The sequence below is a fragment of the Bos indicus x Bos taurus genome, chromosome 11 (assembly GCF_003369695.1).
Source record: "Bos indicus x Bos taurus breed Angus x Brahman F1 hybrid chromosome 11, Bos_hybrid_MaternalHap_v2.0, whole genome shotgun sequence".
Lineage (NCBI taxonomy): Eukaryota > Metazoa > Chordata > Mammalia > Artiodactyla > Bovidae > Bos > Bos indicus x Bos taurus.
This window is the reverse complement of record NC_040086.1, coordinates 20868357-20887153: the sequence shown is the minus strand read 5'-3', so window position 1 is coordinate 20887153 and position 18797 is coordinate 20868357. Positions and strand designations below refer to the sequence as shown.

The 18797-nt window shown below is 39.9% G+C and overlaps 1 protein-coding gene across 2 annotated transcripts in view; it reads left to right on the top strand.

Annotated features, from left to right (window-relative positions):
• The first annotated feature begins 2351 nt into the window (after positions 1-2351).
• The window catches only part of HNRNPLL (heterogeneous nuclear ribonucleoprotein L like), a 38365-nt gene continuing 21919 nt past the window's right edge, over positions 2352-18797 (top strand). Inside the window, exons 1-2 of one of the 2 annotated variants that reach the window (XM_027555045.1) lie at positions 2352-2886; positions 14928-15046. In XM_027555045.1, the coding sequence (XP_027410846.1) occupies positions 2701-2886; positions 14928-15046 (305 nt within the window). In that variant the 5' untranslated portion in view covers positions 2352-2700. The remainder of the gene's footprint in view (positions 2887-14927; positions 15047-18797) is intronic. The other variant, XM_027555044.1, reaches the window with a different exon arrangement.

Here is an 18797-nt window from a genome sequence, read left to right as displayed (position 1 = left end):
CAGTGGTCATGTATGGATGCGAGAGTTGGACTGTAAAGAAAGCTGACCACCGAAGAATTGAAGCTTTTGGAGAAGACTCTTGAGAGTCCCTTGGACTGCAAGGAGATCCAACCAGTCCATCCTAAAGGAAATCAGTCCTGCGTACTCATTGGAAGGACTGATGTTGAAGCTGAAACTCCAATACTTTGGCCACCTCATGCGAAGAGCTGACTACTTTGAAAAGACCCTGATGCTGGAAAAGATTGAAGGCAGGAGAAGGGGACGACAGAAGATAAGATGGTTGGATGGCATCACCGACCTAATGGACATGAATTTGAGTAAACTCCAGGAGTTGGTGATGGACAGGGAGGCTTGGCGTGCTGCAGTCCATGGGGTCGCAGAGTCAGACACAACTGAGCGACTGAAGTGAACTGAATCCATAGGTTGGATGTAGGCTTTGAGAACTTAAATATGTTCACTATCACACAAGATATTTGGAAAGTTTGTACAAGGCCACTGGGCTCTGCTCATTGTTCTCAGTGTTTTGTCAACGTTTCTTCATCTGAGATTCCTCTTTGATACGTCTACTTTCATTTTATTGTAGTAATTAAAAAAATAAATTCTAATTGTTTTTTGGTTTATCAGTGTATACCTGCAGGCGCACACGAATTTTGAGTCTAGCTGTACTGTGTTGTGAAAAAACTTGCAATTGGATCCTAAAATGACAGCAGTGTAAATTATAAAGTACCAAACACTGTAGGTGAAAGCACTGTCAGCAATAAATAAAAATGGCTTTCTTTGGGAGGAAATAACTGGAAAGAGAGAGAATAGGCTGGGGGAGGAAATGATCCACACCATTAGGAAAGGAAGAGCCATATTTAGGAAAGCATCTGAGGGACAAGGATATCTGAAACAAGTGAATTTTGGTCTTAGGCACTCCTCCAAGGGTTCAAGTCACAGAGGCAGTTAGGTTGCCTGAGCTTTGCCATTTCCTGTTTTGAAAAGACACTGGACTTTTATTTCCCAAAGACCGCTCATTCCGTTTTGCTGAGAGCATAACTTGTGTGCAGGGGCCTGTTCAGGAACTGGCTTTGCAAAGATGAAAAGAGCCCAGTTCCTGTCTCCAAGCGCTTTTCGGCCTTAAAACAGAACATCCTAATAGGTAGGTATGCTGCTACTGCTGCTGCTGCTAAGTCGCTTCAGTCGTATCCGACTCTGTGCGACCCCATAGACAGCAGCCTACCAGGCTCCTCTGTCCATGGGATTCTCCAGGCAAGAACACTGGAGTGGGTTGCCATTTCCTACTCCAGTGCATGAAAGTGAAAAGTCAAAGTGAAGTCGCTCAGTCGTGTCCGACTCCTAGCGACCCCATGGACTGCAGCCCACCAGGCTCCTCCGTCCATGGGGTTTTCCAGGCAAGAGTACTGGAGTGGGGTGCCATTGCCTTCTCCAGGTAGGTAGGTATAAAGGGCCCTATTATAAGATGAGAAAAAGCTTGCGGAGGCCTGTTGCCACAGAGGAAATGAGCTCTGTGTGGTCCAAAAGGCAAGCACTTTTGATAGGCTTTCTTATCTTCCAAAAAGAATGATCATGTGAAATATGAAACAAATAGATCGCCCAGAAAGGAAAGGATTGGGATGAAACTTTATATGGAAGTTTGAATTAAGTCCTCAGTATCTTCAGGAAAGAAGGGTCTAGAAGACCCAGGAGTGCTAACTGATCAAACGGACAGTACCCCCAGTGGAGCGTCTTCCTCAGACTTGCACCTCAGGAAATGTTGACTGTTCTGGAATATCTACTTAGGGGAGGGGAGAGAGTCCACCCACTTGTATCAGATTTGAACATAACATGGGGAGAAGGCTACTTTCACGATTCTAAGCTCTTTTCTCTCTTCACCCCCTGTAGTTTCAGGGCTGTGTGAGGTGTATCGGCAGGAATGTTCTCTTTTGAAGAGAATAAAAGCATTTAAATTAGCGGGAGGGTGGTTAACACCCGCAGCTCTGGCCCCACAGCACGCCACCTCGTCCGCTGGGGTTCACTCCGCACCTCCCCTAGGGTTGGCGCAATAGCGCTAACGGCCGCGGGGTAGCAACGGTTCCCGCGCAGCGCGCGGCGGGCGTTACGCGGCCAGGACTTGCAGGCCAGCCGCAAGTTCAAGAAGGGGCTGGGAGGGGGTGGGGGGACGAGGCCGGTCCGGGGGCAGCTTTTGACGAACAGTCCTTACAGCCAATTGGAAGCCTGGTCGACTTTTCCCTCTGCCAATAGGGAGCGAGGCCCGGACTGGGGAGGGGGGCGCTTCCCGAGGGCTGCGGCTGGATTCGATCCCGGGCGGCTGCCTTGAAGGCGGGGGCGGAGGCTCGGCCTGGGCGGCGAGGAGCGGATTAGGGGAGGAGGGAAGACCGGAAGCCACGGTCGCGTCCCCATCCTTAGATTCGCTCCTCCGGGCTGGGAGCGGAGACGCAGGAGGAGGGAGAGGCTGGATGTCGGCCCCGTGATAAAGAGGAGCGGCTGCTCCGGAGCCTCTTCCCGGGGCGCCTCCTCATCCCGCCAGTCCTCCACAGCCACCCGGCTCCTGGGCGCGGGGCCCCCGCGGACGCTTCGTCCGCCCAGATCTTTGCTGGAGAGGCGCTTGCCGGTGACGGGGACTGGCCGGCGGCGTCCGAGGCCCGCGCCCCGCCGCCACCCCCACCGGCCTGCCGGCCGGTCCCTCTGGCCGCCGCCATGTCCTCCTCCTCATCCTCCCCCAGGGAGACGTACGAGGAGGACCGGGATTACGAGAGCCAGGCCAAGCGCCTCAAGACCGAGGAAGGGGAGATCGATTACTCGGCCGAGGAAGGCGAGAACCGCCGGGAAGCGACGCCCCGGGGCGGGGGCGATGGCGGCGGCGGCCGGAGCTTCTCACAGCCGGTAACAAAGCGTGGCGCCCCGTCAGCTGAGTCTGGCGGCTCCCTGGGAAGCAGGGCTCCGCGGCTGGGACTCGGCCTCGGGGCCTCTCGCCCTCCTCGTTTTCCCTTTTTGCGGCGCTGACCAGGTCGGGAAGCGCCGACTCTTCTCTTTCGGGCTTTTATTCTTCGTCCTACCTGTTTCCAGCATCCCGAACGCGAGTCCGCCCCGGCCTGGCCGCAGGCCCCGCTGCGAGTCCACTGCCGGCCCTGAACTTAGGGAGGGTCGCGCGCAGGGGGGTGGCGCGAGGCGTTGCTTCCGCTCCGGGGGGCTCTGGTGCGTGATTAGCCCTTTGTTAGTTTAACTCCTCAGGCGGTTGACGGGCGTTGGACAACCGGTTCCCTTCAGCCCCTAGCCCCCAGCCTGCAGCATCCGCGCGCTGGTCTAGATCGCAGGATGGTGGCGTCGGTTCCGCCCAGGGATCTCTAAGCCTAGATGCTGAGGAGAGCCTCGGCTCACTGACAGATTACGCTGAGGAGCTCACAACCCAGTTCCCCTCAAGGTTTAATTATATTTTTTTTATTCCTGCTAGGTCTGGTGCGCATGCTTTGCTCCCCAGTTTCATGGTTATTGCTCAGTACAGTTTTCGGCTCTTCGATTAAAAATAAAATGTGTTGGCAGGTGTTCGCATACCGCTACTTTAAAGTAAAGGAATCTTAAATCTCAGTTTTTCCTGGGCAGTTTGTTCCCAATTTGTTCCATAAAACTGAACTCAGAACTGCATCAGACACACGTTCCGAGATTCTTGTTTTTCGCATCAAAAAGCTTAGATAGAGGCAGAAGGAATGTGAAAATTGTTTCATCCGGAGCAAGTGGTAACTCAACTTCAGTTGAATGGAAACTTTAAGGACGCGAAGCAAAGCAAAAGTTTTTTTTTTGCCATTTTTGGTGCACTTAAGCTGTCTTTATGACTTAGGTGTTCCTTAAACATGTAACACATTCTAACTGATTAAAAAAAAAACTATACCTGAAATTTTCGGAATTGTGCACATATGTTCTAATATCAGATTAAAATGTTTTTCACCTTTTATAAGAGGCAAATTAGAAGTCAGAAGTCTTTCAGCTCTTGTTTGCATTTTAACGTAAAAAATTCTGGTCAGTAGAATTTAGAGTTTACAAAGAGGATTATGTTGCAAGACATTTAAAAAAGGAACTTTTTCTTCCTCTAAATAGTTTTCTTATGGCTAGATACAGCTTTCAACTTCTGTACCTAGCTATTTGGAATATTCAGAGTGTAACTTGGAAGTGTGAATAAAAGAAGTGCATTTCTTCTTAGGAAGTTTTAGTTCAAAATCAACTCCATCGTGGAAACTGAAAACAGGAATGTTGGAATATTATAGCTGATATTTAGATGCATTGAATCAGCATATTTCTTTTGCCAAAAGTCTTGGTTGAGTTTTTGTGCGGTGGCGTGAAATGTCTTCCATTGAGTGTCTTGGAAAGATACTTTAACCAGTTTACGAAAAATTGTTTTTGAAAACAGATTAAATATTAAGCCAATACTATTATTTTAGCTGTTGGGAAGAAAATAAAGTATAATTAATACATTCAAAGTGAATTGTATTTAGTAGTGGAAGTAGCTCTGGGCAGGGCTTGGGGAGTCAAAGCTAGTATACAATGTGTGACCTTGGTAAAGTCAGTTAACTACTTTTCTGAGTTCTCTTTGTAAAATGTGAAAGTTGAACTTCGTGCTTTCCTACACTGAATTACAACCTGAAATTGTAATTCAGTGATCTAATGCAGCTTTTAAATTACCCAGGCAGGAAAAATTCAGATTTTAACTGCTTTTTTTTGTCTTAGGAGAGTGTGAATTGCTTTTATTTAATAGTAGAGCCAATATTGCACTGTTGAATCTAATGTCGGATTATTTTTCCTGTTTTTAAACATTTTTCTTCATGTAATGTTGGATACTATCTTGAAATCATTGCGGTTGTGGAAACCTGTACATAATAAAATTTTACTAGGACAGGAATGCCCTAAATAGAAATTTATTGTCTAGTGCATCATCATTCAGAAATACGGTAATTCATCTAACTGAGAAGGGTTTGACTCCACCTCAGCCTAGCCCCAGAAGACTTCGTGATCAAACTGTTTAGGTAAATGTATGTTAGGTACAATGATGGGTAACCTCTTCAACACTAGCTGGAAGATTGTAAAAGTGTGCAGTAAGACTTAAGAGATTTACATTATTTGGCTTTTCATGGGTTTTCTTGATTCTTTTATAATAACTAGGTTTAAAGAGGATGTATTTAAGAAAAAGTTTATACAAATGCTCCTGATTTAAAGATGAATTAGTCATCGTAAATGATGTTTTTAAGGTGTAAAGAGAAATAAGTTTGTAGTTTGGGTATGAGAAATTAAGACACTTCAAATTTGTGTCTTGTTGCTTTGAAGAGCGAAAACTCCCAGAGTGTTTTGCATTCTTTGGGCTACATTTTGAATAAAGCTTATGGAGGTTCATGCTGTGTATTATACAATTACTTTATTCTTGTGGAGTAAATTGTGTTCTTAAATTTAGCAGGTATGGCCTTCAAGATCATATTAACAGTAAATATCTTTATCTGCTTCAGTTCACTTCAGTTGCTCAGTCGTGTCCAACTCTTTGCGACCCCATGAACTGCAGCACGCCAGGCCTCCCTGTCCATCACCAATTCCCGGAGTTTACTCAGGCTCATGTCCATTGAGCCGGTGATGCCATCCAACCATCTAATCCTCTGTTGTCCCCTTCTCTTCCAGCCCTCAGTCTTTCCCAGCATCAGGGTCTTTTCAAATGAGTCAGTTCTTTGCATCTGGTGGCCAAAGTATTGGAGTTCCAGCTTTAGCATCAGTCCTTCCAATGAATGTTCAGGACTGATTTTCTTTAGGATGGACTGGTTGGATCCCTTTGCAGTCCAAGGAACTCTCAAGAGTCTTCTCCAATACCACAGTTCAAAAGCATCAATTCTTCAGTGCTCAGCTTTCTTTATAGTCCAACTCTCACATCCATACATGACCACTGGAAAAACCATAGCTTTGACTAGACAGACTTTTGTTGGCAAAGTAATGTCTCTGCTTTTTAATATGCTGTCTAGGGTGGTCATGACTTTTCTTCCAAGAAGAAGAGTTAATTTCATGGCTGTAGTCACCATCTCTAGTGATTTTGGAGCCCCCAAAAAACTTTGCAGAAAGCAGCTTGATTTCAGAATGTTAGCTCTTCACTTGGCAAAACCAGTTGAAGAATTGAATTGGGAGGTTACTTAGAAAAAATTCTGTGTTTATAAAGATTGATATCAATAAAAATTTATGGAGTACTAATTCACTTTAGAGACTTCTAAGTTTTTCTTTTACTCTATTTTGCTAGTGACTAAAAAGACAAATCAAAAATTGTTAAAGTGATTAGTGATGAGGTGAAAGTTAAAAGTTTCTCAACTTTTAATAAATAGACCTGTAAGATGGCAAAATGCCAAGATCAAAATAAGAATCCAGGATTTCCAAACAGAATATTCTGTCTGCCATACATAAAGAATCTCATTTGAATTTAAGACACACTATTACCTTAAGCTTTAATGATCTGAATTACAGTGATGATAGGACTACTGTGATGGCTTATTGGGATGAATATAGAATGGGAGATGGGTTGAAGTCACTTCGTTAGCTCCCAAAGGAAGAGTTTAGACTGTGACAGTGAGCATAGTAATTACACTCTGGAGAATAAAAAAGTTCAAGGATGTGTACCTCAGAGGAAAGTGCCAGAGCCTTGAGGCTTCTGTAACAGTAATGTCCTGTGTCTTATTTAGCTAAGCTGCTGCAGTAGAGTGAGAATTTTAGGTTTAGTTTTGGGAAGTAAATGAAAAGTAGTAGGTTCTGGGACTTCCCTGGCGGTCCAGTGGCTTGTGCTTCCACTGTAGGGAGCTGGGGTTCAGTCCTTGGTCAGGGAACTAAAATCCTGTGTGTCAGGCAGCAGAGCCAAAAAAAAAAGGTAGGTTTTACTGCCCTTTGGTTTTAACAAGTGACTTTTTTTTCGTGTTAGTACATAAAAGTGAAAAGTGTTGTTAAGAGAGCCGTAAGCCCAACCAAAGCAGGTGTCTTGGCTCTGCTACCAGCATGCTTTGTGACTTAATCTCTTTGGAACTCAACTTGCTACCTGTCACATGAGATGGTTGGATTAGATGATCACTGTGATCTCTTAGCTCATTAAAAAAATAATACTTGAGCCCTATCATGTGCTAGGTGCTGTTCTTGGTGATGGGGATATAATAGTTAAAAAAATTCCATACTTAAAAATGTGTGATTCTGCATGATTCAGCACTTTATTTTCCCTCTGTGAAATTGAATACAACTTTCAAAGCTTGCAGTTGCAGCTACATCACCAACTCAGGTGAGCTTAAAACAAAAAGGGGTATAGGGAGTTTATCGGTCCATATAACTATGAATGCCAGGTTGTGCCATAGTTTTAGGCATTTCGTGATCTAGGGATTTAGATGAAGTCATAGGGACTAGATTCTGTCTCTTTCCATGTTTCACCTTTGTGACTCTGCGATCCCATAGACTGTAGCCTACCAGGCTCCTCTGTCCGTGGCATTTTCCAGGCAAGAGTACTGGAGTGGGTTGCCATTTCCTTCTCTAGGGGATCTTCCTGACCTGGGAATCAAACCAGGTCTCCCACATTGCGGGCAGACACTTTACCCTCTGAGCCACCAGGGAAGCCCCTATTTCCTCTATGTAATGATAAAGTTAGGCCTACATTGTTTTTGCTAGCAAATAAAGAGAACACAGTCTGTCCCTCAATGTCTGTAACTATCCCCTCGGATAAGCCATTTTTAAAAAATATCTACCTACTCCTGACGAGTCACTGGACTACTTCTAAAGTTGGGAAGTTACAACTGTGTGAGTGAGAATACCAGTGGAATAATGTGGGACTGGGGTGTTTTTGTTTGCTTGTTTTTGTGTTTAACCAAAAGGAGGAGGAGAGAGTTTTGGGTAGACAAAACCATAGGATTTCTACCACATGAGCAAAAAGATAGATTATTTTTTAAAAAGTTGTTTGAATCATATGACTCTTCATTTTTAATCTTAGTTATATGATCAAATGTACCTTAAAACTTTGAATAGGAAAATTAAAAGACTTCCTGTATTTGGGATCTGCTCTATTGTAAGGAAAGAAAAGACCAAGCTATGTGATTGTTTGACTTGAAGACCATGTACTAGTTAACTCTAAGCATAACGTAAGTTAAAAAAAAATACTTGCATCTGTCCCTTGAAACTAGTTGGTCCTTCACCTATGTGAAGTATCCAGAGTAAAAGGGGGGAATAATCTTAAATATCTAGACATCTGCACTCATTTCTTGGTACTACTTTGATAAATTCTAATGTATCCGGAAAACAATTACCAGAATAGAGAAGGTACACAAGATCATAATCATAAGAGGAATGACAAGAATCTGGGGGATATTTGGCCTGAAAGGTAAACTTCAGTGTGATTTCAGAAATCATTACAAATAGAAAGGTTATGTAAAAGAGGGAAATGAAGATAAGGATGGGGGTGGCAATGATTAATATTTATTGAGCTTTTGTTCAGTAATTACATCTGGCACCGTGCTCAACATTTTGTACTTGTCCTTTTTATTTGTTGTAATTTTAAGTGATGAGGATTTCGTTTTCTTATTTTTTTTACAAGTGAAACTGAGCTTCAGAAGGGTTAAGTAAGTAGTGTAAGATCACAAAGCCTATAAATGTCCAAAGATTCAAACACTGATCTGACTTCACAGGCCATTTTGTATAGGAAGCTACAGGGAGACAAATTTAGATGCATATTATGAAGAACTTTCTAAAAATGTAATAGTCTCTCAAGGTTTTTCCCTGTCATTGAGGGTGTTTAAGGAGAGGCTTATAATCATCAGTTGCAGTGGTTCTGTGCACATTTGGTTTTGGAGGATGAGTTACTCAATTTGAGGTTGTTCACTTTTAATCCTATATAGGAGGACAGAGAATGTTGTTTGGTGTTGCACATGTGTTATGCATGGAAATGTTGGGAAAAGCAAAAAAAGCCTGAAGACATTGTACATTGCCTTTATGAGTTTAGTTTCACTATGTCGAGAAATGTAGTGGACCCTTCTCATTTCTCTCATTGTGGAAGCTTCATTTGTACTCTATACAGCTTCCCTTCTCTTTAGTTGAGCCTGGTTTTCAATCAGCAGTAGTCAAAATTAGCACTCAACGTTGGTATTATTGGAGTTTGTCTTTGAGGTAGCCTTTGAAGAGGGGCTGGGTGTTTGTAACTGGTCTGTAGCTTGCCGAGAGAATCAAAAAATGCCTCCGTTACAGTTCACACAGTTTACCTAAAGAAGGGATTGAGTGATTAAAAAAGAAGACAAGCACATGTAAATTGAAGGCACGCCTCCATTTGCTTGGTTCTTATTTAGAATCTTGTTTCTAGTCTGATAAATAGTAGATATAAATAGACCAGGAGAGAGCCTAGATAACTAAACATTTGAAGTGGACAGAATAAACTTCTATATGAGAAACTCTTTAAGCCTTAGAAGACATAGTCAAAATTTTAATACGTGGATGGGGTAAACAGTGCTGACTTACCAATTTAAGATTGAGATGCATAGTATGATGCTTAAAGGAAGTATTTTTAGGGTAGCAAAAGAAGGTCTGAAGATGATTTCAGATTTCTTATCACCAGTATATAGTATAAAGAGTTGATTTAAGAAAATGTTAGTATTTGGGGGGAAAATGAGGGGTATAGTGAAAATATAGTTTGAAAAGATATCTTTAATACATCAGTTTTATTTTTGGAAACAACCGTAGGGTTTTGTTTTTTTTTTTTTTTTTCTTTTCTTTTTTAAATAAACTACAGAAAGGATGAGAAAATTTTAAGTTCAAGAAAAGGGTACTAATTTAGAGAAATGTCAAGGTAGGTAAACTCATGAAAGGCAGAGTCATTGAGTGGGAATAAGGGACATATATAGGGGTTATGGGATATGTTCTCAGCCTTGACGTGAGATATCTCAGATATGATCATATCTGAGATCATATGATACAATATCATATGATCATATCAGATATCTTAGAGATGATTATCATATCTGCCTCTAAGTACCATACTGATTGCATTTAACATCTTTCATAAAGAATGACTTAAATTTTGATGTTTCACTTAGGAAATATAAAATCAGATCTTCAGAGAGATTTAAAAAGTGGTCCTATAGTCCATTTCTTTGTAAGACCAGTTTGAAAAATACTCTTTTTTTATGAGTTTATTTTCCAGATACTCGTTATCTATGTTGGGAAGGGAGGTAGGAAGAAAGAAGTGTCAACTGATTTGGCAGTATTATTAAAGTAGGTGTTGAGTTCATGAACATTTTTTATATTGTTCTTCATACTTTTTTGTAGGTCTTAAATGTTGTTCAGTCACTCAGTCATGTCTGACTCTTGCAACCCCTTGGACTGGAGCCTAGCAGGCTCCTCTGTCCATGGGATTTCCTAGGTAATAACATTGGAGTGGGCTGCCATTTTTTTGTCCAGGGGATCTTTCCCACCTAGGGATCGAACCCATGTCTCCTGCAATAGCAGGTGGATTCTTTACCACTGAGCCACCTGGGAATACAAGAATTTCCCAACTTTTAAAAATGTGTAAAATGTTTAATTACGTATGTCCTTCCTCTAGATTCAGCAGTTTTTAACATTTTACCCTTTGAGATTTTATCTCTATATACATACTTTTTCCCCCTATACTATTTGAAAGTAAATTGCAGATATCATGATCAGTTCAGTCACTCAGTTGTGTCCTACTCTGCGACCCCATGAACTGTAGCATGCCAGGCCTCCCTGTCCATCACCAACTCCCAGAGTCCACCCAAACCCATGTCCATTGAGTCGGTGATGCCATCCAACCATCTTATCCTCTGTTGTCCCCTTCTCCTCCTGCCCTCAGTCTTTCCCAGCATCAGGGTCTTTTCCAATGAGTCAACTCTTTGCATCAGGTGGCCAAAGTATTGGAGTTTCAGCTTCAACATCAGTCCTTCCAATGAATACCCAGGACTGATCTCCTTTAGGATGGACTGGTTGGATCTCCTTGCAGTCCAAGGGACTCTCAAGAGTCTTCTCCAACACCACAGTTCAAAAGCATCAATTCTTCAGTGCTCAGCTTTCTTTATAGTCCAACTTGCACATCCATACATGACCACTGGAAAAACCATAGCCTTGACTAGACGGACCTTTGTTGAGAAAGTAATGTCTCTGCTTTTTAATATGCTGTCTAGGTTGGTCATAGCTTTGTTTCCAAGGAGTAAGCGTTTTTTAATTTCATGGCTGCAATCACCATCTGCAGTGATTTTGGAGCCCAGAAAAATAAATTCAGCCACTGTTTCCACTGTTTCCCCATCTATTTCCCATGAAGTGATGGGACCAGATGCCATGATCTTAGTTTTCTGAATGTTGAGCTTTAAGCCAACTTTTTCACTCCTCTTTCACTTTCATCAAGAGACTCTTTAGTTCTTCACTTTCTGCCATAAGGGTGGTGTCATCTGCATATCTGAGGTTATTGATATTTCTCCCAGCAGTCTTGATTCCAGCTTGTGCTTCCTCCAGCCCAGCGTTTCTCATGATGTACTCTGCATATGTTAAATAAGCAGGGTGACAAAATACAGCCTTGACATACTGCTTTTCCTATTTGGAACCAGTCTGTTGTTCCATGTCCACTTCTAACTGTTGCTTCCTGACCTGTATATAGGTTTCTCAAGAGGCAGGTCAGGTGGTCTGGTATGCCCATCTCTTTCAGAATTTTCCACAGTTGATTGTGATCCACACAGTCAAAGGCTTTGGCATAGTCAATAAAGCAGAAATAGATGTTTTTCTGGAACTCTCTAGCTTTTTCGATGATCCAGCAGATGTTGGCAATTTGATCTCTGGTTCCTCTGCCTTTTCTAAAATCAGCTTGAACATCTGGAAGTTCACAGTCTACATATTGCTGAAGCCTGGGTTGGAGAATTTTATGATAGTTCATCCTTAAATACCACAGCTTTCCTAAGAATAAGGATATGCTTTTCATATAGCCATTACCATCATAATGGTACCTTAGACAATCAGTGGCTTCCCTGATAGCTCGGTTGGTAAAGAATCCTTCTGCAATGCAGGAGACCCCTGTTTGATTCTTGGGTTGGGAAGATCCACTGGAGAAGGGATAGGCTACGCACTCCAGTGTTCTTGGGCTTCCCTTGTGGGTCAGCTGGTAAAGAATCCTCCTGCATTGCAGGAGACCTGGGTTCGATCCCTGGGTTGGGATGATCCCGTGGAGAAGGGAAAGGCTACCCACTCCAGTATTCTGGCCTGGAGAATTCCATGGACTGTATAGTCCGTGGGGTCAGAGAGTTGGACACCACTGAGCAACTTTCGCTTTTACTTTTCAGACAGTCAGTACTTCTATTATTTAATATCCTGCCTATAATTCAGTTTCTCCAGTTTTTCCTAAGATGACTTTTATAGCAATTTTTATCTATTATAAAATGAAACTTCACATATTGCATTTGGTTGTCTGTCTTCAATCTGAAGTCTTCCTTCCACTAATTTTTGATACTTTTTGAAGAGCCCAGACCAGTAGAGTTTTATTTACACTTTCACCTTGGCCAGCTCATTCTAAGGATCAAAGGAGATAGCTATCTTATTTCTTGTAGTTTATTATTGTCTAATTATTTTTAGAATAAAACTTGTTATTTGTATTTTGTGTTGTCTTTAAATTAGGTTTTTAGGTATTATTTAGAGCTTTCTTCCTGAATTATTGTCATCCAGTAGTATTTAAGAGCTTGATGATGATAGTGTCCATTTGGTTGTTGAGTTTCACCAAGACAGTCTCATTTGTTTAGGCTGCTAATTAGAATATTGGTATACATAGGGTACAATTAAAATGATTCATTTCAGACTTGGTGGCATGTAATGAATATCGGGTTTACCTTAGAAAAGACTCAGCATAAGCAATTCAAATGAAATTCCCTGGACTGAATTAATATTTTCAAAGGACTCAATTTTGACAAGAGTGTCAGAGTAATCTCATGGTTACGTATATACTTAAATTAGATCTTTAGATTCTGACATTTTTAATTAGCTGGGCACAAGACTGTTACAGTATTTTCTAACAGTCTTTATAATAAAGCAAAGTTGGTAGGTCTTTAAAAATAGCCATAAAGGGATTTAATTTTCTTAAAATGATTCTTAAGTTTTAATGGTAAAACGTGCTCTTTTAGATTAGAAGGAAAAACCTTTCTTGTCGTTTGTAGGAGAAAACCTTTTCCTTTAATAGATTTTTTGGTTATATATACGAATTGTACATGGGTTTCATTCCTTTCATTTTAAAAACTTTTAAATTGGAATATAGTTTATGTATAATATTATGTTAGCTTCAGGTGTACTACATAGTGAATTGACTTTGCATACATTGTGAAATGATCACCATAATAAATCTAGTAACTATCAGTCCCTTACAAAGTTATTATAATATTACTGACCATATTTTTTTATGCTGTGTATTACGTCCCATGGCTTATTTACTTTATACCTGAAGGTTTGTACCCTTTAATCCCCTTCACCTATTTCACACTCCTCCCCTCCCAACGTCCATTTGTTCTCTGTAACTGTGAGTCTATTTTTGTTTTGTTTTGCTTGTAGGTTTGTATTGTTTTTTTAAATTTCATGTAATACCCTTGAGCTCCATTCATGTTGTCTCAAACAGCAAGATACTTTTTTTTTGCTGAGCCTTGGGGCATGTGGAATCTTAGTTCCCCGACCATGCATCCAACCTGTACCCCTTACAGTGGAATTACTGAGTCTTAACCACTGAATTGGCAGGGAAGTCCCCAGATTTCATTTTTATGGCTGAATAATATTCTTTATCCATTCATCTGTTGATGGACAATTACATTGCTTCATTTCCGGAGTGAGGTCATTTCTGAAGCGATGTGATAGTGGTGCCCAGTGGCTATTTGTATATATAAATCTTTGACTTACTAGAGCTTCAGTAAGTAAATGAGAGCTATTTTCATTTTCAAGCTAATTCTCCTACATGGTCCCTTTTAAAATAAAGTATAAGACTGTATATTTTAAAGCTTCTTGCTGGGCATACTCAAAGATACACAGTATTTCACAGAAGCCCAGGGAGGCTTGTGTTTTTTGTTTATTTGTTTTTGGCTGTGCCTGTGCTGCTTGTAGGATCTTAATTCCCTGACCAGGCCCTGGCAGCGAAAGCACCCAGTTCTAACTACTGGACCAACAGGGAATTTCCAAGGCTTGTATTTTTGAGTACTCCTTGTTCAGCAGGAGATGGTTGTTGTTGTTGTTCAGTTGCTGAGTCGTATCCGATTCTTTGTGACCCCATGGACTGCAGCCCACCAGGCTTCCCTGTCCTTTACCATCTTCCGGAGCTTGGTCAAACTCATGTCCATTGAGTCGGTGATACCATCCAACCATCTCATCCATTGTCGTCTCCTTCTCCTGCCTTCAGTCTTTCCCAGCATCAGGGTCTTTTGTTACGTGTAGGCTCTTCGCATCAGGTAGCCCAAGTATTGAAGCTTCAACTTCAGCATCAGTCCTTCCAATGAATATTCAGGGTCAATTTCCTTAGGATTGACTGGTTTGATCTTGCACTCGAAGGAACTCTCAAGAGTCTTCTCCAACACTACAGTTCAAAAGCATCAATTCCTGGGTGATCAGCCTTTTTTATGGTCCAGTTCTCACATCCATACTGGTACTTCAGCAAAGATGGTACCTTGTATAAATTTGTCAAGTGTACTGAGTAACATCAAATTATGGTGGAACTAGATAATCAGTTAAACAAGGTCAAAAGATGATACTCATGTATATCGAAGAAAAATAGGGTGTATACCCTTATATTAATTGGGACTTTTTGTTCACTTTTTGTGATTTCAGTTTGATTTGGGATTTTTATATAAGTGTTTGCTTTTTAATGCAGAATCAGATTTACTAAAAGATGCAATTTAGACTTTTAACTAGAAATTATTTTATCTTGCTAGGAGGCTGGTGGAAGTCATCATAAAGTTTCTGTTTCACCCGTTGTCCATGTTCGAGGACTCTGTGAATCTGTGGTGGAAGCAGACCTTGTGGAGGCCCTGGAAAAATTTGGGACAATATGGTAAGGCCAACAGGGACTCGATATAGATTGTGGAAACAGTGCAGAGAGCAGACTTTGTTTTCTTGCTACAAGCCTTTATGCTTAGCCATACAATATATTGTTTGCCTATAACTGTATTTCTTTGAAACCTGAGTCTTTCTGAGATTAATTTTTAATTTTAATTTTTCTGAGGTGAATTTTTGTGGATCATGATCCCATCTCCCTCCTCAACCAGATTGTGTGTAACACCGATTATTGCATCTTTCATCTGATTTTCAAATGAATCCATGATTCCTTCTTAAATACTGTTTTAAGCCATTGAGTTAATTAATTATGCCCTTTATCTTCAGAGTTTCAAGTAGTGGTACTTAAATACTGGGGGGTTTTTGGTTTGTTTTAGTTTGTTTTGAACTATTTATTAATTGGCAGTGAAAAGGGGGTAGACTACAGGGTAGGCATTATTTGCTTAGTGTGAGTTGCTGTGATATCATGAGTGGTCAGTGTTTTATCCTAGCTTATTTTCCTTTTGTGTTTTGTATTCACTCATGCTCTTCCTTTACAGCTGGTGTATACTAAGAATACTGACTTACATGAAAAACGTGATTTGAAAAATGAATCTGCTGCCCAAAATAGACACTTAAAAAAATTCTTTCTAAATTGAAATATGCTTGGCTGTTCTTTTCTTACTATGGATAATATAGAATTTATTACCTTTTTTTCCATTGATGAATACATTTGGGGTTTTTGTTATAGGCAACAGAGACTATACAGACTAAGTCATAATATATAACAGGAGAGAAATTTCAATATATTTGCTGAGATCATTTGACTGCTTCAATTTTATAAAAATTTATGTGGAATTTTGAGTATTGAAAGAAGATGGTGAGGGAGGGATCAGAGATTCCAGAAGAGGAATCATTTCTTCAAAGGAGCATCAGTAGTGTTAGGTGATACCTTCCATCATGGCATCTTGTTAATTTCTTGGTGACCTCAATGAGAGGTGGATGACTTAGCAAACTTATTACCCTTAACTTATGGACCTCAGAAACCGCTGTTAACATTTTGTTTATGGTTGGAGGTACAAATTGGAAAACCACATGGACATAAATAAAAGTCCATTTCTTGAAATATCACTAATGACTGTATCACTTCTTAGTCATTTGGAATGGATATTGAAAGTTAAGTTTGTCTGGAGAGTTACACTGTATTGGAGCAGACTCCTTAGACGATACTTAGACTTGCATGTTGACATTGATTCACCCAGTCACCACTTCCAGGTGGTGTGTTGTCTCATGGAGTTAATAAAGAGACTCCATGAGACAATGAGGTTATCTCTGGATTTTTATTTTCTTCTGTTCTTATGTATTTAGGGCTTTTTAAGTTATTTTTTTACAGCCAAGAAATACTGAATATTGTCAGGAAACAAGTTGGTGAACAAATGAAGTTGGAAACTTTAGGGAAATAATAACTGTATTGATATTTTGATGTCAGTTATTACCATGAACTGGATGTTGGGGATTAAAGAAATAGAACTGTTTGTTTAAGGTTGTGATTAATTTGAATTACTTTTGAGTGGCTCGTCAATTTTTGGACTCTATACTGTTTGATATTTAGTCTTATGGTAATGTGTTCCATATGAATTTTATTTAGTTAATTTGCATAGTACATCATTCTGCCCTCAAGATTTGTAGTTATGTGGATAGAAAAATCGTGAAATAATTGGAACAAATTAGTGTATAATTAAGAGTTTAATTGGCATAAATATGTACAATAGGAGTTTCAGTTGTGTGAAATGATCTTGAATAAGATATCTGCTACCAAAGCTGAAAGAAGTTTGAATAGCCTCCTATGAGGGGTAGGTGTTTGCTTCAAAATGTCACATTTATAGAAACTTTCCATATTTTTTTGTTTGTTGATTTATTTGGTGGTATATGTGAGGGCAAATATAAAGATTATACAGAAACTGCTTGTATTAAAAAGATGAGTCACCAAGTTCAATGTATAGTAAGTTTATACTTAAAAACTAGATGTATAGGAAAGAAGTTCAGAAGAAACTGTAAGATGTTAAAAATAAGTCAGGATAATTGCTATTTTTTGTCTTTATTTAATCAAAAGAATATTTAAAAATATATCCTTATAAGTCTCTTCTCCTCCCTTCTTTCTTTCATTAAAGGAAAAAATACTAGGTAGTGATTAGCTATTCCAGTTTGAATTTTAAAACAAAACTTTTGAGACCTGATTTATGTAGTAAATCTCTTGCTTCCTTTTGTTATTATTTAAAAATTAGTAAGCATGTTTTAAGCTATAAGTTGAACATACCTACTCTACCATATTTCTTGTACTTTTTATTTTTTCTCTCTTTGGTCTTCCAGTGTTTCTCATATTGTACTTTGAACTTTTTTTTTTAAATTATGTACCCCAGAATTTAAGTGAATTATAAAATGCCTGTGACATTCTAATTTTCCATTCCCTGTCTTTGTATGATGCTATTTTTCCTGGGTAACCTGTGTAACATTTAACTCTGTGCTTCTAACTTACTGCTTATTGTAGCTATAGAAAGCATTTTTTTTTTCAACTACAAACAGATAAGTCTATTATAATAGGCCAATAAAGAATTTATTTTTTTGAACCTTTTTGATTTTTCTGTGTTTCCAAAGACCCAAAGGACATTATTAACATATTTACTTGGTGATACCACTTAGCTTTAAACCAACTTAGATTTATGAGAGGGAGGATATTTATTATTCTTAAATTTCTTTAGCATAGACCTAATTCTGGTGTTTTCTATTTTTTTGTATACAAAACTTTAGAACCTCAACTAGGAGTTTGAGTTTCTAAAAGGAATGTTTCTCTCCTGAAATTTATATCTTGCATTTATAGTTGGTAAAACTAATCCCAGGTGTTACTGTTTCTGTTTTATTCTTCAGTTTTGAATGATGTGGGCTGAAAGCTAATAAACCTCCTAGACTAACAAGTATTGATTGAATACCTGTCATGTGCCAGGCTCTTTGTTTCTAGATGCTGAGGATGTAAAGATGAATGAGGCAAGGCAAACAATTTGTATGCAGGAACTGTAATCTTGACAGCCGTGTTCCCAGTTGTATAAACAAGGAAGCTGAAATTCTTAAGAAATTACATAATTTGCTAGGCTACAGAGTGGTCTGTTTCTTACTAAGAAATGGCTTGCCAGTTTTTGAAGTGTGGTTAGTTCTGGATGCCTGAGTGAGAAGCAGTGCTGTCACTGAGTACCTGACCTCATGTTATTTCTCTGGCCTTCTGCTCTTATAAAAAGCACATTGACTGTATTTAAAAATATTTTTAACACCCTTGTTTCTGTGAATAGAGGACATGGTTCCCTGTTCTTATCCATGTGTTCTGATTTCTTGCTAACCTCCCTTCATCTCTAGTTTTTTTTTGACACGTACACACTGCTTTATTTGTTTTCGACTGCATTGGATCTTCATTGCTGCACAGGCTTTCTCTAGTTGCAGTGAGTGGGGACTGTTCTCTAGTTGCAGTACACGGGCTTCTCATTGCAGTGGCTTCTCTTGTTATGGAGCACAGGCTCCAGGTCCCCAGGCTTCAATAGTTGTGACTGCTAGATATTTTCTAATGCTGCTTATAAGTGGCAGCCTGAGGAATAAAGTGCATGGGATTATTAGTAACTGATAACAGAATTGTGCTTGAGGAGGGCATGAGGTACATAAAAGCTTTTAATCACAAGAGGACCTTTCAAACATATACCATCTACCCGGTATACCACAATTTATTT